The 23,977-nt window shown below is 38.8% G+C and overlaps 1 protein-coding gene across 16 annotated transcripts in view; it reads right to left on the bottom strand.

Annotated features, from left to right (window-relative positions):
• The window catches only part of HUWE1 (HECT, UBA and WWE domain containing E3 ubiquitin protein ligase 1), a 172,454-nt gene that overhangs the window by 123,853 nt on the left and 24,624 nt on the right, over window positions 1–23,977 (bottom strand). For all 16 annotated transcript variants that reach the window (XM_077887718.1, XM_077887705.1, XM_077887712.1 and 13 more), the window contains 3 exons: window positions 6,393–6,461; window positions 2,003–2,101; window positions 1,140–1,346 (listed from right to left, as the gene is read on the bottom strand). In XM_077887718.1, the coding sequence (XP_077743844.1) occupies window positions 1,140–1,346; window positions 2,003–2,101; window positions 6,393–6,437 (351 nt within the window). In that variant the 5' untranslated portion in view covers window positions 6,438–6,461. The remainder of the gene's footprint in view (window positions 1–1,139; window positions 1,347–2,002; window positions 2,102–6,392; window positions 6,462–23,977) is intronic.

Here is a 23,977-nt window from a genome sequence, read left to right as displayed (position 1 = left end):
TTAAAATGCCTATGTAGTAATAGATTTATTCACACATACAAAGCTATCAAGAAGTTTAACACTAAAAAAATCTATAAGTATTTGGGCGCCTACTACATGCAACCTTGTCCTCAAGCAGTTTATAATCTGGGAGCAAGCCAGAAAGTCAAAAAAAAAAAAAAAAAAAAGAAAGAAAAAAAGAAAGTGAGCAGCAGCTCAAAATTGCACAGGTGTCCCCACAGAAAAAAGCAGATTACTAGAGACAAATGTGGTATTTTAATACATAGTGGAACTCAAGAACATTAAGTCTCCAACAAGATTAAAGTATTGTGAAAAAAGAATAATTTTATGCTTCTTCTATATCCTTTCAGACAAATATAAAATTGGAACTAATTAAAATGCAGGGTCCTTCATATAGAAGCTAAAGACATCAACAACAGCTGGTGGCATTTATGACTGTTACAGTATAGTATATGTAACAGTAACCCAAGAGTGACTGCTTAGATTTTCAAATAAAATCAAAGTTCATCAATATATTGGAGCATTTGGTCAATGTTAAAATCATTATGTCATTTAGCTGGCAATAAACCTAGGTATTTCTGGTTGCTGATAATCCTAAAGGCTACGGACTTCTTTTGCAACTAATCTATTTTATCTTTAACAGACTGCTTATTCCTCACTTAAAACACTCTGGGTGCTATACTTTAGTTGTTATTCCACTTCTTTTCCCAAGCCATTTCCTTTCAGTACTAATCTTGTTTCTTTACCAAAGACTTAGGAGAATTAACACTAACAACAGGGCACTTAGGCAATGAGTAATGTGTCAAGGAAATCAACTAATTGTTTAAGTGATTTGGGGCTGTTCTAATAACCTGGAACAAAGATCGGTTCCTGCAAATTCCCAAGAATACTTCAATACATGTATTACATTCTCATTAATTTCTTGAATCTGGAAAGACGGAGTGAAGGTGACAGTAAAGAACCTTCCCACCAATCTATGAAGGGTATCTATATCCAAGAAGTATGATCTTTGACACCGAAAACTCCAGATCTCCATAATGAAAAGGAAAGAATTATCAGTAAGAAATAGCAATTTCTTTATCTCTAGACATGATCAATTCTACCTGAAAAGAGATCACATAGGCTTGAGCTTCTCCTACCTCTATGGAACTGTACAGATGTCGGGAAAAGCTATACTCAATGAGCAAGGCTGTGAAGTTCAACACAGCCAAGAGAAGCATTTTCAGTTGTTCTCTTTCCGGCCTATCACATACAAGCATCCATGACATATTCTCCACTGTTTGTCCAGCATCTGCCAGGATTCCATCAAAGCGGTCCAAGAGATCCACCCAGTGGTATAACTCACACTGGAGAAGGGAAGAGAAAGAGGAATATAGAAGAATAAGTAGAAGTACTATGCAGGTGCTTTGCTACAATGGATTGCTGAGCATGCCACCCAAACAAGTTCTCTTCCCACGTTTGCTTCTCTTTAATCCTCCACCAGTACAGAAACCCATATGAGAAATATACTCTGAGGCATAGAAACCTGAGTTATTACATCCATCAAAATATATATGTGCTAACATTAGCTGACACCTTAACCAGGTCTTCAGAGGGAGTTCTGGCTACATTTTGAGGTCTATTAACACAATGACTCTCCCTGCCAGGACCTATTTTTTTCAGAAGTATTCATTTTTAGAGTTAAAGATTCTTTTAACTATCTCAAACTCATGTTGTCAGTTAACATAAAGGAATTTTGTGGTTGCAATTCTTTATCACCTATGGAAACGTTCCTCATCCTCAGGTAGCAAAATTTTCCTTTCACATTTTCTTTCAAAATTTCCTTGGTATTCACAAACTAAAAGCTACTGGCCTAGAGCTGCACTAGACATAGATACTTATTAAGTAATTGATGAATGATAATACCTCATTGTGGTTTCTCTTTCCATATCAGATAATACAAAATGATGTACTAGTCCCAGGAGCCCCCCCCCCCATTTTTTGGGAGCATGGGTTCACTTACCTTCCCAATGTTCCATGTTTTGATCTGTTGCAGTTCCAGGAGGAGTTGCTCATCATTACAAACTTTGAGTTTGTCTATTAAGGCTCTGCAGTCTGCAGGCTGAGAAAAATGGGTATTCATAAAGTGTTTTAGAGTCTGAGGGATACACACAAAAACCAAGAATGGGAAAAGGAATCTTTAAGCCAACACCACAATTTAACTTTTGATAGAATATGCTGCTTTAAAAATGGGAAATTTGCCAAACACTTGAGATTAAATGAAAATCTTATAATAAAACAATCCAGGGCAGCCCCGGTGGCTTAGCAGTTTAGCGCCGCCTTCAGCCCAGGTTGTGATCCTGGAGACCTAGGATCGCGTCCCATGTCGGGCTTCCTGCATGGAGCCTGCTTCTCCCTCTGCCTGTGTCTCTACCCCCTCCCCCGTGTATTCTCATGAATAAATAAATAAAATCTTAAAAAAATAGAACAATCCATCTGTGCATTTTTAACTTGGACAGACATGAACATGTAGACAATCTACTTGGAAGGGTACAGACAATAGGAATAAAGGAAACTAGACATCAATGAAAACAAAAATGAAAGAACCTGTACCACAGTCTGAAAGTTAACTAGAATGCCTGATAAAAAATGTTCAATCAGAGGAACACTGAAAAGTCATAGTGGTTTCACAGTTAAAGGTGAAGTTTAGCACTGGCTATATTCTTCTGCAACATTAAACCCCCTAACTGTAGGAGGGCCAAAAGCTTCTGAACTTTGTAACACACTGGGACTTCATTCTTAGGGGATTCCATTGTCATACATTCCTGCTCTCTTTTACTGATGAAAAGGGCTTGTTTTTCAGGTAGTAAGGTGTGGATTAAGAATTTATAGTAAAGTTTCTGAAAGTGGAGGAGGAGGGCAGCTAGAGACTGGAACAGAGAAGTCTCCTATTAATGGATGGCAGCTAGAAATGATTACACTTGCTTTTTTCTCTGTAAAGCAGTATGGTATCCTGGAAATGGGCCTAGATTTGCAACCAAACAAAACTGGGTTCAGTTCTTAGCTTGATGTTTATTTTTTTTTATTGGAGTTCAATTTGCCAACATTTAGCATAACACCCAGTGCTCATCCCGCCAAGTGCCTAGCTTGATGTTTAATAAGCTGATCATGAGCTAGTCCAATTTTTCAGCCACAGTTTTCTTACCAGGGAAAGAGACCTAATAACCTAGGTTATGTGAGGCTCAAATGTTTGCCACATACTAAAGCACTTATTTCACATAACAGGGGCTTAAATATCGAGAGACAGGATACTACTACAAAGAGTATATATGGGCTTTGGAATTAGATAGTTGGTAAGCTACTTCTTTAATCTTAGTACTCCTTCTGCAAAATGAGCTAACACCACCTATTTATCTAGCGATTATAATGAGTATTATTGCATTTAATGTCTTGTACCAGGGACGCCTGGGTGGCTCAACAGTTCAGCATCTGCCTTCAGCTCGGGGTGTGATCCTTGGATCCAGGATCGAGTCCCACATCAGGCTCCCTGCAAGGAGCCTTCTCCCTCTGCCTGTGTCTCTGTCTCTCTCATGAATAAATAAATCTTTTTTAAAAAATGAAATTTTGCCATTTGTGACAACATAGGTGGACCGTGAGGGCATTATGCTAAGTGAAATAGGTTAGAGAAAGACAAATACCATATAATCTCACTTATACACAGAATTCAAAACACACACAAAAAAATTTAACAAACCCAAGCTCATATATACAGAGAATAGACTGGTGGTTGCCAGTGGTACACAGGTGGGAAAAAAGGGTAAAGGGGGTCAAAAGTAAAAAAAAATATTTTTAATGTCCTTCTTAAAAATAATACCTAGTATTAATCACAGTACAGAAAAATGGGATATGCTGCTCAAGAAAACTAGGCATCTTCAAGCAGGGGCACTTGGATGTTAAGTGGTTAAGTCTCTGCTGTCAGCTCAGGTCATGATCTTGGGGTCCTAGGACCAAGCCCCACATCGGACTCTCTGCTCAGCAAGGAGTCTGCTTTTCCCTCTCCCTCTGTGCTCTCTCACTCTAGCTCTCTCAAGTAAATAAAATCTTTAAGAAAAAATGTATAGGCAATGATCTAAAAATTCCAATTCCAGGAGTAATTTGCTAAGAGCTATCAAGTGTTGTGAACCAGGAATCTGTATACAGATGTGACCCCAAGAACAAACCTGTAATAACCTAGTAGGTAAAAGAAAAAATATTTTTTATTTGCATTTCTCTGATTTTATTTGCATTTCTCTGATAATCTACAAGGTTAAATTATTCTGGAAGTTTACTGAATTTGTTCTTTTCCGAAATGACCTATGTCCATTTTGTCATTGGGACATTCATCCCTCCTACTGACGTAGCTACCTAAGATATTAACTACAGTTCACTGCTGAAGAACATGGGGGTCAGGAGTGCTGACTACCCCTGCGATAGAAAACCCAACTAAAACTTTTGACTCCGTAAAACCTTAACTACTAATAGCTTACTGTTAACTGGAAGCATCAATGATAACATAAACACTCAACATATTTTTATGGCATGTGTTATTATATACTGTAGTCTTATAATAAACTAGAAAAAAGAAAATGTTATTTTTCCTTTGCTTTAATGCTTGGAAGGGCCATCTCCATCTAACATCCAGCTAAACATTCATCTATATTTCACTTATAATTTTTCTTTTTTTTTTCTTTCTTTTTTTTTTAAATTTATGATAGGCACACAGTGAGAGAGAGAGAGAGAGGCAGAGACATAGGCAGAGGGAGAAGCAGGCTCCATTCACCGGGAGCCCGACGTGGGATTCAATCCCGGGTCTCCAGGATCACACACCCTGGGCCAAAGGCAGGTGCTAAACTGCTGCGCCACCCAGGGATCCCTATAATTTTTCTTTTAAAAATATTTGACTTTCAGTCTATCTAGAATTTCTTTCAATAGTCCCCACCCCTAAAAAGTCAAACAATTGTCCTGACATGGTTTCTTGACTAGTATTGTCCTTCTCTACCAATCAGTAATTCCTATAATTATCGTATGTGAAGTTCTTATGCACATGTACACTAGGATCCTTTCGTAAGTTATTTTCTTACACTGATGCCACTGTTTTAACTTGTGTAGTTTTGAAGGCAAGTTTTCTTTTTGCTCTTTGGCTTCCAAAATAATTTGAGCATATAACTGTCAAAAATAGAAGATGCCAAAACACATCAAAAACAAAATCAAAGGGAAAGTATCCGCAACAGTTATGAAAGCGAACATACTCAATATGTATGGCACTCAATAAGAAACAACCTGATATTCCAACATCAAATACAAAATGAACAGCATGAGCGTCTGACAACCAATACAAAGCCAATAAATTTGAAAATATAAGTAATTAAAGCATGCAAATTAGAACCATGAAATATTTTCCCCTCACTAACAAAAATTTTAAAAATAATCTGTAATGCTGATGAGGGACAGTATGGGAAGACAGCATTTCTCACATTCATTAGTATACTGCTTAATAAAAAAGGGCAGGAGAATGTCCATGCAATAATCTTTAAAAGACTAGAAGAAATATAGCAAAATGTTAATAGTGATATCCATGGTGATACTTGCCAGGCAGTCAGTTTTTAAAAACCAAGTGGCCTGTATTTAGAAAATGAACTAATTTATTATGTGCCAGATACTTTACTAAGCATATGCTTCACAAGGAAGGAAGAATTATCAACTCTGTTTGACACCTGCAAAAATCTAGTAAGACTCAAACTCATGTTTAATTCCAAAGCTTGTGCTCCTCAAACTACAGCATAATAGGATCTACACAAGTGTCATAACAATGCAATACTTTCTTAACAGCGAAATACAGTTTAAGCCAGCTGATTGAATATTGGACTAAAGCTGGGATTTCTACTGCTGACATAGATAAACTGACATGGTCACCCAATATACAGGTTAATACCGATTAAGCTGAATTGTACAATTAAGAATCCATAATAATAAAAAAGCTACAACACTGGCCTCAAAAGAAATCTAGTTAAGAAAGTTACCACTTAAATTTTCTAGAAAATAAAATTGACAAAGAGTCCGCCCCTTCCAAATACAGACAGAATTTGAATTCACATCTGCTCTTTCTATTATATCACACTGCCTTCCAATGCACAGAACAGCAGCTACTTCAGGTACATAAAGCTACCAACAGTTTAGTGCTCACTTTCTACTAGTGACTAACTTATTCACTTTTTTAATCAAGGGAAGCTCAAAAGTAAATCTGTTTCAAGACAACCTGCTGTTTTATTGCACTTTGTATATATAAGTGATAATGTATTTGGAAGATTAGTACAGTTGAACTGTCAGGACTTTTTCCAAAATGAAAAAAATAGACCATACTTCTGGATACTTACAGCCTCAGTAGGTGTCTTTTTCAGTTTAGTCCTGTCTACTTTCATGTTTTCGATTTTCTGTTTTATGATCTGAAAAAAAATTCCCCCAAAAAGTGAGAACTTAAAGTTGCAATCTTGAGCACTACATGCTTGACATAAACAAGACAGAATGAAGAACATGCAAAACGCTTAAAGCAAAAATTCTGGAGTTATGATGCCATGCCAACTCAGAAGCATGGAAAAGGAATATCTCCAGACAAAACTGGCCTACATCCATATGTTGCATAAGACTATAATCAATTTAAGCCAAAATTAAAACATTTTTTAAGCAAACCTCTCAAACTCATAATTGAAAATAAGAGATTACATTGTTTTTAACACACTTCATGATGAAAAAATTTACCATATCCTTGCAGTTCTCTGGAAAACTTAACAATTCCACTTCTGGGAATTTATTCAAAGAAAATCATAAGGATGTATACAAATATTTAACCACAAGAATCTATACTGCATGACCATATGTAATAGTGAAAAACTGGAAAGGACCAAATGTCCAAAAAGGATTGGTTTAAAATGAAATATTACCCAACTGTTATAAACACTGCACACAATTATATAACTAAAAGATGTTCATGGTGAAATAAAAATGTTACAAAACAAAATAAACAATATAAACCTATGTTTAAACTGCTTAGAAGGGGTATACATCAAAATGTTAACTCATTGCTAACCAAAAGGATTATTATGCATATACATCTCTGTATCTTTTGTTTTAAACCAATAAAAATAAATTAGTTGTAAGAACAAAGGCAACACAATACTTTCATTTTTAAATTAGAAAATGATGTATAAGACTCCACTAGAAATGTTCTGAGCACAGAACACAATCATTTCTACTAAGGACATTTAATCATTTTTTACTAAGGCACAAAAGTGGGCAACCCACAGTATAAACCTAGGTCATCTTTCATGGTACACAGGTCCCTCAAGATGCCCAGACCAAGGTAGAGGAAGAAATAAAGTTTCTCCCATTAGCAACTAGGACACATGGACAGAGGTAGAGGTGAAATGAAAGCTCTTTACACACCGATTCTCCTATTAATAATGTATTTGCTACACAGCATAACTGAAAGCCAATGTCTCTCCCCCAAGAAGGCCATCATAACACAAAGCTGACCAAGCACAAGTCTAAAATTCAGGCAGCTTTTGGTCTAGATTTATTCCAACATACTCCGTACTGTGGAAATAAAGTTTATTTGCCTGCACGGTTGGCATCTATTTAACCAATGGGCATTCAGGAAAAATTAATGAAACATCCAGAATATACTCTAAAATGTTTTTATAGAGACAAAAAGTTTTCCCTCTATGGTTCACATGTTAGGATATGAGGTTCCAGATTACTTTTTAAAAAATTACCTCAGCATCTAAAGGAAAGTGAACAGAATGCCTGCTGCCAACAGCTTCCAAGTATCTAAAAAAGGCCAACAGGATTCTGGCAACAATCTGATCCAGGTAGTAGAAACTGTAAGTGAGGTAACCTGTATTCAGTTTTGGCTTTTTCTCACAAAACACACTCATTACCTAAAGCAAGTGACTATCACACTATTGTGGCTGCAGTTATTTGCTGGGAGGCTTTAAGACTACCTCTACTGCAAAAGTAGCAGCCAGCCCCAACACCATAAAACCAAATTACTGAATGTCTTCCTTCCAAAATTAAGAACAAGGTAAGGATGTCCATTCTCACCACTTTGATCCAACACAGTGTTGGAAGTTCTAGCCAATGCAATAAGGTAAGAAATGAAATGACGGGTATACAGATCAGGAAGGAGAAAACAAAACTTCCTATTTGCAGATGACAAAGGATTATATAGTAGAAAACCTCCCAAATGTATTTTAAAAACCCTCCCAGAACTAATAAATGATCTCAGTAAAGTTGCAGGATCCCAGATAAACAAATTAATCTATTTCTGTATACTGGCAATGGAAACATAACCTCCAAACTGTAAAAGTACACTACCACTCACAATTGCTCAAAACAAAACTGAAACACTTCAGTGTAAATCTAACAAAACATGCACAGGACTTATATGTTGAAAACTATGAAATGTTGATTTAAAAAAACATCAAAGGTATAAATATATGAAGAGACATTCTATGCTCATAGATTAAGACGACTCAACACAGTAAAGATGTCGATCCCTCTCAAATTGAAGGTTTAATGCAGATACTATCCAAATCCCAGTAAGAATTTTTTGGTAAATAAGTTGGGATTATTATAAAATATAATGGGGCACCTGGGTGGCACAGTCAATTGAGCATCTGATTCTTGGTTTTGGCTCAGGCTGTGTCTCAGGGTTGTGGAATCAGGCCCTGTATCAAGCTCTGTACTCAGAATGGAGTCTTATGATTCTCTCTCCCTCTGCCCCTCCAACCCTGTGCACTCACTTGAGCTCTCTCTCAGAGAACTTTAAAATGTATATGTAAAGACAAAAGAACTACAATAGCTAAAATAATTTTGAAAAGAAGGAGGAATCACTCTATCCAGTTATATGACATACATATTCATCTTTCTCCCCTATAGTAATCAAGACTGTATATGTAGTATTGGAGGTGGGATAGACACATTAACAAATCAGAATAGAAACCAAATAAACTCATACAAATATGCCCAACCGATTTTTTTTTCTTAGACAGTGAATGTGGGGGGAGGGGAGAAGAAATCTTAGGTAGGCTCCATGCCCGGCAGAGCCCAATGTGAGGCTTGATACCAGGACCCTGGGACTGTGATCTGAGCCAAAATTAAGAGTAGGCAGGTAGACTACATTCTCCCTCCATTACAACTGTGTCACCACCACCATTGTCCCGGGCCCCCTTTTTTCTTTTTTTCCCCTCTTCTGTCTTTTTCTACTTCTTCTTTGGGATTCTTGGCCTTTTAGTTTTTACTCTTCGTTTTTCACTTTAGTGGTCCTTTTGTTTTATTTTGTTCTGATCTTGGTTCTTAATTTCTGGCCTCTGACCTCTTCAGAATCATCTAGGGTGAAATTTACTTAGGTCATGGTTGACCCATTAATAAAGCCATTCTGCACTGAGCAAAATAACTAGAAGGAAGAACTTACCACAAAAGAAATAATCAGAAACAGTCCTCTCTCCCACAGAGTTACAGAATTTGGATTACAATTTGATGCCAGAAAGCCAATTCAGAAGCACAATTATAAAGCTACTGGTGGCTCTGAAAAAAAAAAATCATAAAGGATTCAAGAGACCTCATGGCTGCAGAATTTAGATCTAATCAAGCCAAAATTAAAAATCAATTAAATGAGATGCAATCCAAACTGGAGGTCCTAATGACAAGGGTTAATGAGGTAGAAGAGCGAGTGACATAGAAGACAAGTTGATGGCAAGGAAGGAAGCTGAGGAAAAAAGGGAAAAACAATTAAAAGACCATGAGGAGGGGATCCCTGGGTGGCTCAGTGGTTTAGCGCCTGCCTTTGGCCCAGGGCGTGAACCTGGAGTCCCGGGATCGAGTCCCACGTTGGGTTTCTGGCATGGAGCCTGCTTCTCCCTCCTCCTGTGTATCTGCCTCTCTCTCTTTCTCTATCATAAATAAATAAATCTTAAAAAAAAAGACCATGAGGAAAGGTTAAGGGAAATAAATAGCCTCAGAAGGAAAAAAAAAAAATCTACATTTAATTGCGGTTCCAGAGGGCGCCGAGAGGGACAGAGGACCAGAAGGCATATTTGAACAAATCATAGCTGAGAATTTCCCTAACTTGGGGAGGGAAACAGGCATTCAGATCCAGGAGATAGAGAGAGCCCCCCCTAAAATCAATAAAAACCGTTCAACACCTGGACATTTAATAGTGAAGCTTCCAAATTCCAAAGATAAAGAGAAGATCCTTAAAGCAGCAAGAGACAAGAAATCCCTCACTTTTATGGGGAGGAATATTAGGGTAACAGCAGATCTCTCCACAGAGACCTGGCAGGCCAGAAAGGACTGGCAGGATATATTCAGGGTCCTAAATGAGAAGAACATGCAGCCAAGAATACTTTGTCCAGTAAGGCTCTCATTCAGAATAGGAGGAGAGATAAAGAGCTTCCAAGACAGGCAGGAACTGAAAGAATATGTGACCTCCAAACCAGCTCTGCAAGAAATTTTAAGGGGGACTATTAAATTCCCCTTTAAAAAGAAGTCCAGTGGAACAATCCACAAAAACAAGGACTGAATAGATATCATGATGACACTAAACTCATATCTGTCAATAGTAACTCTGAACGTGAATGAGCTTAATGACCCCATCAAAAGGCGCAGGGTTTCAGACTGGATAAAAAAGCAGGACCCATCTATTTGCTGTCTACAAGAGACTCATTTTAGACAGAAGGACACCTACAGCCTGAAAATAAAAGGTTGGAGAACCATTTACCATTCAAATGGTCCTCAACAAGAGAAAGCAGGGGTAGCCATCCTTATATCAGATACACTAAAATTTACCCAAAAGACAGTAGTGAGAGATGAAGAGGGACACTATCTCATGTGTAAAAGATCTATCCAACAAGAGGACTTAACAATCCTCAATATATATGCCCCGAATGTGGGAGCTGCCAAATATATAAGTCAATTATTAACCAAAGTGAAGAAATACTTAGATAATAATACACTTATACTTGGTGACTTCAATCTAGCTCTTTCTACCCTCGATAAGTCTTCTAAGCACAACATCTCCAAAGAAACGAGAGCTTTAAATGATACACTGGACCAGATGGATTTCACAGATATCTACAGAACTTTACATCCAAACTCAACTGAATACACATTCTTCTCAAGTGCACATGGAACTTTCTCCAGAATAGACCACATACTGGGTCACAAATCGGGTCTGAACCGATACCAAAAGATTGGGATCGTCCCCTGCATATTCTCAGACCATAATGCCTTGAAATTAGAACTAAATCACAACAAGAAGTTTGGAAGGACCTCAAACACGTGGAGGTTAAGGACCATCCTGCTAAAAGATGAAAGGGTCAACCAAGAAATTAAGTAAGGATTCATGGAAACTAATGAGAATGAAGATACAACCGTTCAAAATCTTTGGGATGCAGCAAAAGCAGTCCTAAGGGGGAAATACATCGCAATACAAGCATCCGTTCAAAAACTGGAAAGAACTCAAATAGGAAAGCTAACCGTACACATAAAGGAGCTAGAGAAAAAACAGCAGATTGATCCCACGCCCAGGAGAAGAAGAGAGTTAATTAAAATTCGAGCAGAACTCAACGAAATCGAGACCAGAAGAACTGTGGAACAGATCAACAGAACCAGGAGTTGGTTCTTTGAAAGAATTAATAAGATAGATACACCATTAGCCAGCCTTATTAAAAAGAAGAGAGAGAAGACTCAAATTAATAAAATCATGAACGAGAAAGGAGAGATCACTACCAACACCAAGGAAATACAAACGATTTTAAAAAACATATTATGAACAGCTATACGCCAACAAATTAGGCAATCTAGAAGAAATGGACGCATTCCTGGAAAGCCACAAACTACCAAAACTGGAACAGGAAGAAATAGAAAACCTGAACAGGCCAATAACCAGGGAGGAAATGGAAGCAGTCATCAAAAACCTCCCAAGTCACAAGAGTCCAGGACCAGATGGCTTCCCAGGGGAATTGTATCAAACGTTTAAAGAAGAAATCATGCCTATTCTACTAAAGCTGTTTGGAAAGATAGAAAGAGATGGAGTACTTCCAAATTCGTTCTATGAGGCCAGCATCACCTTAATTCCAAAACCAGACAAAGACCCCACCAACAAGGAGAATTATAGACCAATATCCCTGATGAACATGGATGCAAAAATTCTCAACAAGATACTAGCCAAAACGATCCAACAACACATTAAGAAAATTATTCACCCTGACCAAGTAGGATTTATCCCCGGGACACAAGGCTGGTTCAACACTCGTAAAACAATCAATGTGATTCATCATATCAGCAAGAGAAAAATCAAGAACCATATGATCCTCTCATGAGATGCAGAGAAAGCATTTGACAAAATACAGCATCCATTTCTGATCAAAACTCTTCAGAGTGTAGGGATAGAGGGAACTTTCCTTGACATCTTAAAAGCCATCTACGAAAAGCCCACAGCAAATATCATTCTCAATGGGGAAGCACTGGGAGCCTTTCCCCTAAGATCAGGAACAAGACAGGGATGTCCACTCTCACCACTGCTATTCAACATAGTATTGGAAGTCCTAGCCTCAGCAATCAGACAACAAAAAGACATTAAAGGCATTCAAATTGGCAAAGAAGAAGTCAAACTCTCCCTCTTCGCCGATGACATGATACTCTACACAGAAAACCCAAAAGACTCCACCCCAAGATTGCTAGAACTCATACAGCAATTTGGCAGTGTGGCAGGATCCAAAATCAATGCCCAGAAATCAATGGCATTTCTATACACTAACAATGAGACTGAAGAAAGAGAAATTAAGGAGTCAATCCCATTTACAATTGCACCCAAAAGCATAAGCTACCTAGGAATAAACCTAACCAAAGAGGTAAAGGATCTATACCCTAAAAACTATAGAACACTTCTGAAAGAAATTGAGGAAGACACAAAGAGATGGAAAAATATTCCATGCTCATGGATTGGCAGAATATTGTGAAAATGTCAATGTTACCCAGGGCAATTTACACGTTTAATGCAATCCCTATCAAAATACCATAGACTTTCTTCAGAGAGTTAGAACAAATTATTTTAAGATTTGTGTGGAGTCAGAAAAGACCCTGAATAGCCAGGGGAATTTTCAAAAAGAAAAGCATATCTGGGGGCATCACAATGCCAGATTTCAGGTTGTACTACAAAGCTGTGGTCATCAAGACAGTGTGGTACTGGCACAAAAACAGACACATAGATCAATGGAACAGAATAGAGAACCCAGAAGTGGACCCTCAACTTTATGGGCAACTAATATTCGATAAAGGAGGAAAGACTATGCATTGGAAGAAAGACAGTCTCTTCAATAAATGGTGCTGGGAAAATTGGACATCCACATGCAGAAGAATGAAACTAGACCACTCTCTTTCAACATATACAAAGATAAACTCAAAATGGATGAAAGATCTAAATGTGAGACAAGATTCCATCAAATCCTAGAGGAGAACACAGGCAACACCCTTTTTGAACTCGGCCACAGTAACTTTTTGCAAGATACATCTATGAAGGCAAAAGAAACAAAAGCAAAAATGAACTATTGGGACTTCATCAAGATAAGAAGCTTTTGCACAGCAAAGGATACAGTCAACAAAACTAAAAGACAACCTACAGAATGGGAGAAGATATTTGCAAATGACGTATCAGATAAAGGGCTAGTTTCCAAGATCTATAAAGAACTTATGAAACTCAACACCAAAGAAACAAACAATCCAATCATGAAATGGGCAAAAGACATGAAGAGAAATCTCACAGAGGAAGACATAGACATGGCCAACACGCACACGAGAAAATGCTCTGCATCACTTGCCATCAGGGAAATACAAATCAAAACCACAATGAGATACCACCTCACACCAGTGAGAATAGGGAAAATTAACAAGGCAGGAAACAACAAATGTTGGAGAGGATGCGGAGAAAAGGGAACCCTCTTACACTGTTGGTGGGAATGTGAACTGGTGCAATCACTCTGGAAAACTGTGTGGAGGTTCCTCAAAGAGTTAAAAATAGACCTGCCCTACGACCCAGCAATTGCACTGTTGGGGATTTACCCCAAAGATTCAGATGCAATGAAACGCCAGGACACCTGCACCCCGATGTTTATAGCAGGAATGTCCACAATAGCCAAACTGTGGAAGGAGCCTCAGTGTCCATCAAAAGATGAATGGATAAAGAAGATGTGGTTTATGTATACAATGGAATATTACTCAGCCATTAGAAATGACAAATACCCACCATTTGTTTCAACGTGGATGGAATTGGAGGGTATTATGCTGAGTGAAGTAAGTCATTCGGAGAAGGACAAACATTGTATGTTTTCATTCATTTGGGGAATATAAATAATAGTGAAAGGGAATCGAAGGGAAGGGAGCAGAAATGTGTGGGAAATATCAGAAAGGGAGACAGAACATAAAGACTCCTAACTCTGGGAAATGAACTAGGGGTGGTGGAAGGGGAGGAGGGCTGGGGGGTGGTGGTGGATGGGTGACGGGCACTGAGGGGGACACTTGACGGGATGAGCACTGGGTGTTATTCTGTATGTTGGTAAATTGAACACCAATAAAAAATTAATTTATTAAAAAAATAACGTATTATGAGCAGCTCTACGCCAATAAATTAGACAATCTAGAAAACGTACGCCATTTCTGGAAAACCACAAACTACCCAAAACTGGAACAGGAAGAAATAGATAACCTGAACAGGCAAATAACCTGAACAAATAACCAGGGAGGAAATTGAAGCAGTCATCAAAAACCTCCCAAGACACAAAAGCCCAGGGCCAGATGGCTTCCCAGGGGAATTCTATCAAACCTTTAAAGAAGAAACAATACCTATTCTACTAAAGGTGTTCTGAAAGATAGAAAGGGATGGAATACTTCCAAACTCGCCCTTGAAGCCAACATCACCTGAATTCCAAAGAATGAAACTAGACCACTCTCTTTCACCATACACAAAGATAAACTCAAAATGGATGAAAGATCTAAATGTGAGATAAGAATCCATCAAAATCCTAGAGGAGAACACAGGCAACACCCTTTTTGAACTTGGCCACAGCAACTTCTTGCAAGCTATGAAGGCAGGGGAAACAAAAGCAAAAAATGAACTATTGGGACTTAATCAAGATAAAAAGCTTCTGCACAGCCAAAGAAACAGTCAACAAAACTAAAAGACAACCTACAGAATGGAAGAAGATATGACCTATCAGATAAAGGGCTAGTATCCAAGATCTATAAAGAACTTATTAAACTCAACAGCAAAGAAACAATCCAATCATGAAATGGGCAAAAGACATGAACGGAAATTTCTTTAATTTTTTTTTTTTTAAAGATTTTATTTATTTATTCATGATAGTCACACAGAGAGAGACAGAGAGGCAGAGACACAGGCAGAGGGAGAAGCAGGCTCCATGCACCGGGAGCCCGATGTGGGATTCGATCCCGGGTCTCCAGGATCACGCCCCGGGCCAAAGGCAGGCGCCAAACCGCTGCGCCACCCAGGGATCCCGACATGAACGGAAATTTCACCAAAGACGACATAGACATGGCCAACATGCGCATGAGAAAATGCTCCACACATCACTTGCCATCAGGGAAATACAAATCAAAACCACAATGAGATACCACCTCACACCAGTGCGAATGGCGAAAATTAACAAGACGAAACAACAAATGTTGGAGAGGATGTGGAGAAGGGGGAACCCTCTTGCACTGTTGGTGGGAATGTGAACTGGTGCAGCCACTCTGGAAAACTGTGTGGAGGTTCCTCAAAGAGTTAAAAATAGATCTACCCTACGACCCAGCAATTGGACTGCTGGGGATTTACCCCAAAGATACAGAGGCAGTGAAACGCCAGGACACCTGCACCCCGATGTTTATAGCAGCAATGTCCACAATAGCCAAACTGTGGAAGGAGCCTCGGTGTCCACTGAAAGATGAATAGATAAAGATGTGGTCTATATATACAATGGAATATTACTCAGCCATTAGAAACGACAAATACCCACCATTCGCTTCAACGTGGATGGAAATGGAGGGTATTATGCTGAGTGAAGTAAGTCAATCAGAGAAGGACAAACATTATATGGTTTCAGTCATTTGGGGAATATAAAATATAGTGCAAGGGATTAAAGGGGAAAAGAGAGAAAATGAGTGGGAAATATCAAAGATGACAGAACATGAGAGACTCCTAACGCTGGGAAACGAATAAGGGGTAGTGGAAAGGGAGGTGGGCAGGGGGGACGGGGTGACTGGTGACGGGCACTGAGGAGGGCACTTGATGGGATGAGCTCTGGGTGTTATACTGTATGTTGATAAATCAAACTCCAATGAAAAAAAACAAACAAAATAAAATTAAGTGTTGGATGCTTAACCAACTGAGCCACCCAAGCACCATTACCCAACTGATTTTTAACAAAGTAGAAAAAGTAATTTAATCAAAGGATAGTTTCATCAACAAATGGTGCCACAGCAAGTAGGTGTCTATAGGTCTATAGGTGACCTAGCCTCACTCTGTATATAAAAACTAACTCAAAATGAATCATGTAGCGAGAATGTGGAGAAAAGTGATTGTGTACTGTTGGTGGGAATGTAAATTGGTACAGCCAATATAGGAAAACATGGAGGTTCCTCAAAATATTAAAAATATGATTCTGAGGGACAGCCTGGGTGGCTCAGCGGTTTGCGCCCCCTTCACTCCAGGGTGTGATCCCGGAGTCCCGGGATTGAGTCCCATGTTGGGTTCCCTGCACAGAGCCTGCCTCTCCCTCTGCCTGTGTCTCTGCCTCACGCTCTCTCTCTCATGAATAAATGAAATCTTAAAAAAATGTGATTCAGCAATTCCATTTTTGGGTATTTAGCAAAAGAAAATGAAAACACTAACTTGAAAAAAATCTATGCATCCGCCTGTTTACTGCATTATTTACAATAGGCAAGACATGGAAACAACCTAACTGTCCATTGACAGATCAGTGGATACACACACACACACACACACACACACACACAGAGAGAGAAATATTAGCCATGAAAAAGGGTATCTTGCCATTTGTGACAAATAACTTTGACCTTGAGGGCATTACGCTAAATGAAATAAATCAGAGGAAGACAAATACTGTATGGTCTCACTCACAGAGTCCCAAAAAACAAAAATCAAACAACTCCCAAAACAGATTGATAGATGCCAGAGGCAGGGGTGAGTGAAATGGGTGAAGGTGGTCAAAAAGTACAAACATTTAGTTATAGAACAAATAGGTTATGGGGATGTAATGTGTAGCATGGCGACTATAGTGAATATTGTAGTATCTATTTTAAAACTGCTAAGAGTAGATCTTAAAAGTTTTCATTGCAAGAAAAAAATTCTAACTAGATTTACTGTGATCATTTCACAATATGATATCAAATCACTATGTTGTACACCTGAAACTATCATGTCATGTTAATTATCTCAATTTAAAAAATGCAAAGTAAAAAAAAATTATCACAGACTTAAAATACACTGGGAGAAAATATTTGCAAACTATATATAGTATCTAGAAGATAAAGAACTCTCAAAATTCAACAATAAAAAAAACCAACAATCCTCTAAAACAAGAGCACTGATTAACTTGCACTAGAAAACAACTCCCAACTCTTTTACTGGCTTAATACAGAGGAGTTTGCTGGCAAATCTTCACACATGTGTCTCACTCAAACTACAGCTGTTTTGACTTAGGATTCTACCAGTCAAGGGTCTGGGTTGATAACAATAGACTCTGACTAAAGCAGAAAAGTGATTTACTGGAAGGATAACAGCTCAGGGAATCAACAGGAAGGCTTATAGATCCACATTCAGAAAATAGGGAGGAACCAAGGAAGCTATGCAGCCTGGAACTACAGCCAAGGACATCTCACAGCTTAGTTGGGGTTGCCTCTACCCCCAACACTAGACTCTAGATGCCTAGAAGCTACTGCTGGTGGCAGAATGACTTCTGAATGGTCTCAGGTTCTTTGCCTCAGTGGCTCTAGGCACAAAAAATCATAAGCATGAGCATCTAATCAGTCAAGTGTGGGTCCTAAGCCCAGGCCTTAGCTGTCAAGGTTCAAGAAGAGCAAATTGGCTTTTTCAGTTTCCAGTGTTTGGGCTCCAAACTTTTCATAAACAGATTCAGATGACAGGCACTCAATTAAATAACCAAGCCAAAACAAATGAACAAACACATACATTCTCCGAACAAGTGCAATGTTAACCTAGTTTCTATAATTTTGTTGCAAGAAACATCGGTAGTTTTAAAAAGGAGGGTATCACTGTCCATGAGATATCAATTAAGAAAATTCACAAGTTTTGTAATGCCTGGGCGGCTCAGTGGTTGAGCGTCTGCCTTCAGCTCAGGGTGTGATCCCGGGGTCCTGGGATGGAGTCCCCTCTGTCGGGCTCCCTACAGGGAGCCTGCTTCTCCCTTTGCCTAGATCTCTGCCTCTCTCTGTGTCTCTCTGTCTCATGAATAAACAAAATAATTAAGAAAAAAAAATTCAAAAGTTTTTTTGTTCCTACTTCTAAGCTGGTTTCACAGTGAAAAGGGCAAGTATTTTTTGAGCACTCACTACAAGCCAGACGATACTTGGGTTGGTGTTTCCTAAAGCATTTTAGAGCATCCTGCTCCATGAAGGAAGACAAGGTTCCAAGGTTCCAGTAATTTGGGAAATGTTAAAAATGGAATTTGTTATATGGTCTCATTCATTTGGGGAATATAAAAAATAGGGAAAGGGAATGGAGGGGAAAGGGGTGAAAGTATCAGGGTGACAAAACATGAGAGACACAACTCTGGGAAATGAACAAGAGGTAGTGGAAAGGGAGGTGGGCGGGGGGTTGGGGTGACTGGGTGACGGGCACTGAGGGGGGCACTTAGCGGGATGAGCACTGGGTGTTATGCTATATGTTGGCAAATTGAACTCCAAAATATATAAATAAATATATATATATATATAAAATTTAAAAAATGGAATTGGTCTTCCTTTAGGATAGTCAAGTGGCTGACTGACATTACTCCAAGAAATCTTGGGTAAAGGAGACTTCCTAGGGCACAGAACCATTTTTTTCAAGTGTTATCTACTAAAAGCCCACCAATTTAAGTATTCCAAAGAACAAACTTTGAGACATGCTGCCCAGGGGCTTTATATATAAACCTTTCCTACAATTCTCATCACTCAAGCCAAGTTTTGTCCCCATTTGCAGATAGAAAACTGAGGCTCAGAGAAATTAAGTACCTTATGCCTAGTTAGTAAATGCTGGCACCAAGATCTAAATCCAGGCCTTTTTGGCTCCCAAGTCCATGCTTTAATAACATGCTTTTCATTTTATTTGCTGGTTTTATTACAATAAATTCCTGAAATGAAAACATACATTTGTGACAGACTCTTCTACACCGTTGGATCCTGTGTTCAGAAAATTATTCCAAGAGAGGAAGTTGGGGCACAAGGTAAGAAGCTAAGATACTGTCAAATCACACTAATGATAGGAACAGTAACTGGGGAATGAGTTCCACCTAACGTTTAAGAGATAAAAGGGTGAAAATCCTGTTATGTAAAAAAAAAAAAAGCCTCTAACAAAAAGAAATTAGTTCTAAACAAATCCCTGAAAATGGCCTACTGCCTTTGTTGAGTCAGACCAGAACTCTGAGCACTAAGCAATCTTTACATGTAATAAAGATTTCTTCCTAAACTTAGGTTAAAAAAATAAGCTTTAAGGAAATTAATGAATTATTACGAGCCACATCCATAGCTATACATTATTTAAATATTTCTATTTAATTAACCACTTTTTCTCCTTCCTCTTTCCCCCCAAACTTCATTTACCTTTGAGGTTTGAATCTTGGCTTTGTAGGGTTTACATCAAGACAAGTGTGTTCACTTAAAATATATTGGAGAGAAGTTGCTCTTGAATCAAGGGTAACTCACTCTGTAGTAATCACCTCCAGTTGATCAAATTTAGAATGACTTTCAATACTGAATCAGCTTAAGGGCAGAGGACACCTGCAGTTCCCAAATCTGGCTCAATAGCAGTTGAGTGTAGTGGCAGGTTAGCCTTACAATTCAAAGTATGATTGAAGAATCAGCAGCACTGACATCACCTGGAAATTATTAAAAATGCAGAATCTCAGGCCCACCCAGCTCTGAGGAATCCATCTGTATTTTAATGAGATCTTCAGGTGATTAATACATTTTAAGTTTAAGAAGCAACCGATCAGAAAACAGGCTCAAAACCAGGAATCCCTGCTTTTATCATTTACTCACTGTATGAGCATAGACAAACCAGTCTCCGTGCACTTGTTTCTTCAACTGTGAAGTAGGCATAACTGATCTCCCCATCTCCACACTCACTTTCATCCAATCCATTCTCCAGAGAGCAGCAAAATTTATGTTCTTAAAACTAAATCAGCTCGTTACTTCCTTGCTTAAAACCTTTCAACAGTTTTCCAATATTATATCCAAACTCTGATCATGACTCACAGGGCCCTGGCATGATTTGGCTCCTGGAACTCTCTCCAATCTCCTCTCCACACAACTACTTTAGTCTTTCCTTTTAGTTTCTAAAAGACTGTAAGTTTTCATCTGACCTCTAGACAGAGTACTATTCCCATTGGCATGCTTCTGCCCCACACTCCTATTTTTTCCCATAGCTGTTTGAGGAGTCTATTTGAGGAGTGACTTTAAGAACTAAAGTGGCTTCCCCAGGGCAACTCACCTAAAGCTAGTCTGTTATTTTTCTATTACACTACTCTGCTTGTTTCTCTCATAGCAAATATCAATATAACTAGTTTGATTTTCCACAGTATTAAGCTCTCGGCATCTAGCACAGCATCCACCACATGATAGATAGGCAAATATTTGCAGAATGGAGTTCATGAAAGAAGTATGCACTGAGAATAAAAATCTGTGATTGTCAGCACATAGACACTATTTGAAGCCATTGGTCTGGAGAGGATGACTTACAAAGGAAGGAAAGAAAGAGGGTGAGAAGTGAGTTCCTATGTGATCTAACATTTAAAGGTAAGGAAAAGGAAAACCCAGAAAAGGAGAGGCTGGGATCCCTGGGTGGCGCAGCGGTTTGGCGCCTGCCTTTGGCCCAGGGTGCGATCCTGGAGACCCTGGATCGAATCCCACATCAAGCTCCCAGTGCATGGAGCCTGCTTCTCCCTCTGCCTATGTCTCTGCCTCTCTCTCTCTCTCTCTCTCTCTCTCTCTCTGTGACTATCATAAATAAATAAAAAATTTAAAAAAAAAAAAGAAAAGGAGAGGCTGATGAGGTAGAAGTGAAACTAGTTCATCATGGTATCATTAAAGACAAAGGATGGCAAGACTGATCAACTGTGTCCAATGTCAAAATGAGGTATTTCCAAAAAAATGTACACTGAAATTGGGAATAGAGATAACCTGACCAACAATAGTTTCAGTGAGGTAGTAGGAAGGGAAGTCAGGCTGGACTGAGTCAGAGAATGAATAGAAAATGAGGCAACACATATGGTATGTGTTGAAAACTCTTCTGAATATGTTGGCTGTAAATGCAAGCAGAGAATTATGGGGTCACTGAAAAGTAGAGGGCAAGAGAAGATAACAGAAAGAAAATTCCTAAGGAAGTTGAGGGTAGGGGACCCTTTAACCTCCATTTCACCCTAAAATAATGAACACTCAGGTGGGTTTTGAAAGCACAAATTCGGACCAGAATTATGACGATCCTTTCCCTGATCAATTAAAACTTGACTGAGTGGTCCCTTTGTTTGTGCTTACACTGTACCTGGTACCTATTACTTCCCTGACCATTAACAAGAAAATGTTTGCCACAGGGTAAGGAAGTTTAAAACAAGCATACACACAAAACCCCATAAATCTGGGAAGGGAAAAAAATAACACCTTTTCAGTGGTTGCCTCTAGGTGGCAGAATAGCACAGTTTTTATTTATGCTTCATGCTTTTCAGGTTCTTCCAAACTTTTTATAATCATACATCCATTTATGAGAATTTTCCTTTTGTACAATTTTTAAGGTAGACAAGAGTGGCCCCTAATCCAAAAGGCATGACATCAAATTAAGAACAATATCGTTTAAACAAATGTCTCGGAGTGGCTGCTGCCTGCTCTTGGAGCTTCTTTTCTATACCTTCTGCTGTTTCTGAAGTTTGGCACACAGCAAGCACTCAATATTTATTGATTTATTATTGGTAGGTTAAGAAATGCTGCAAACATGTATGGGAGTGTGGATGAATCCAAGTCAGACTAAGATTCCCACTGAAATCATGGAAAAGCATTTTGGCCATTTTTAAACAAAAGGGCCTTCGGGGTACTAAACTTCAACCTGCCACAAAGCAAAAAGCCTTTGCCTCTATGAAGTCTTTTCTGAAAGAAAATTCAGGTGAGAACTGCCTAGGCTTTTCATGATCTCAGGAAGCAGCAAAATCTCCTAATACCCATCCGGCTATATACTACTTGATTAGAGAGACACAGACATCACATTAACTGATTTTTTAAAGAGAACACATTTCCACCCAGCCAGTTTCTGATTATTTACCACCCAGTTTCTGATTATTAATATCCACCCAATAAATATTCAGAGAACGGATTTGTCATCATAACAGCTAATATTTACGAACAAGGAGTGGTCAAAAGGGAGGTGGGCGGGGGGTGGGGGTGACTGGGTGACAGGCACTGAGGGGGGCACTTGATGGGATGAGCAATGGGTGTTATTCTATATGTTGGCAAATTGAACACCAATAAAAAATAAATTTAAAAAAATAAGCTTCTGCACAGCAAAATAATCAGTCAACAAAACTAATAGACAACCTACAGAATGGGAGAAGATATTTCCAACTGACCTATCAAATAAAGGGCTAGCATCCAAGATCTATAGAGAACGTATTAAATTCAGCAGCAAAGAAACAATCCAATCATGAAATGGGCAAAAGACATGAACAGAAACTTCACGAAAGATGAGTTACACGTGGTCAACAAGCACATGAGAAAACACTCCACATAACTTGCCATTGCGAAATACAAATCAAAACCACAATTAGATACCACCTCACACCAGTGAGAATGGGGAAAATTAACAAGACAGGAAACAACAAATGTTGGAGAGGATGTGGAGAAAAGGAAGGAAACCCTCTTGCACTCTTAGTGGGAATGTGAACTGCTACATCCACTGTGGAAAACTGTGTGGAAGTTCCTCAAAGAGTTAAAAATAGAACTGCTCTATGACCCAGCAATTGCGGTACTGGGGATTTACCCCAAAGATACAGATGCGGTGAAAATCTGAGACACCTGCACCCCAATGTTTATGGCAGCAATGTCCACAATAGCCAAACTGTAGAAGGAGCCTGATGTGCTTCAAAAAATGAAATCAAAAGGAGGTGTGATGTGTATATATATATATATGTGTGTGTGTGTGTGTGTGTGTATACATATCAGCCATTAGAAACGACGAATACCCACCATTTGCTTCAACGTGGATGGAACTGGAGGATATTATCCTGAGTCAAGTTAGATAAGGACAAACATTATATGGTTTCATTCCTAGGGGAATATAAGAAATTGTGAAAGGGAATAAAGGGGAAAGGAGAGAAAATGATGGGAAATATCAGAGAGTCTGACAGAACATGAGAGACTCCTAACTCTGGGAAAAGAACAAGGTGTCATGAAAGGGGAGGTGGGCGGGGGGATGGGGTGATTGCAGGACGGGCAGTGAGGGGGGCACTTGATGGGATGAGCACTGGGTTTTAAGCTATATGATGGCAAATCAAACTGTAATAAAAAGTATACAAAAAAACAGCTAATATTTACTTACCACCTAATTATGCATTATCTCTAATCTTTTAGCAACTTGAAGATAAAGACTGTTTCCAGTTTCCTAAGTCCAAGAGTAGCCACACAT

The sequence above is a fragment of the Canis aureus genome, chromosome X, assembly GCF_053574225.1.
Source record: "Canis aureus isolate CA01 chromosome X, VMU_Caureus_v.1.0, whole genome shotgun sequence".
NCBI lineage: Eukaryota > Metazoa > Chordata > Mammalia > Carnivora > Canidae > Canis > Canis aureus.
The sequence above is the reverse complement of the archived record's forward strand: the minus strand, read 5'-3'. Positions and strand labels throughout refer to the sequence as shown.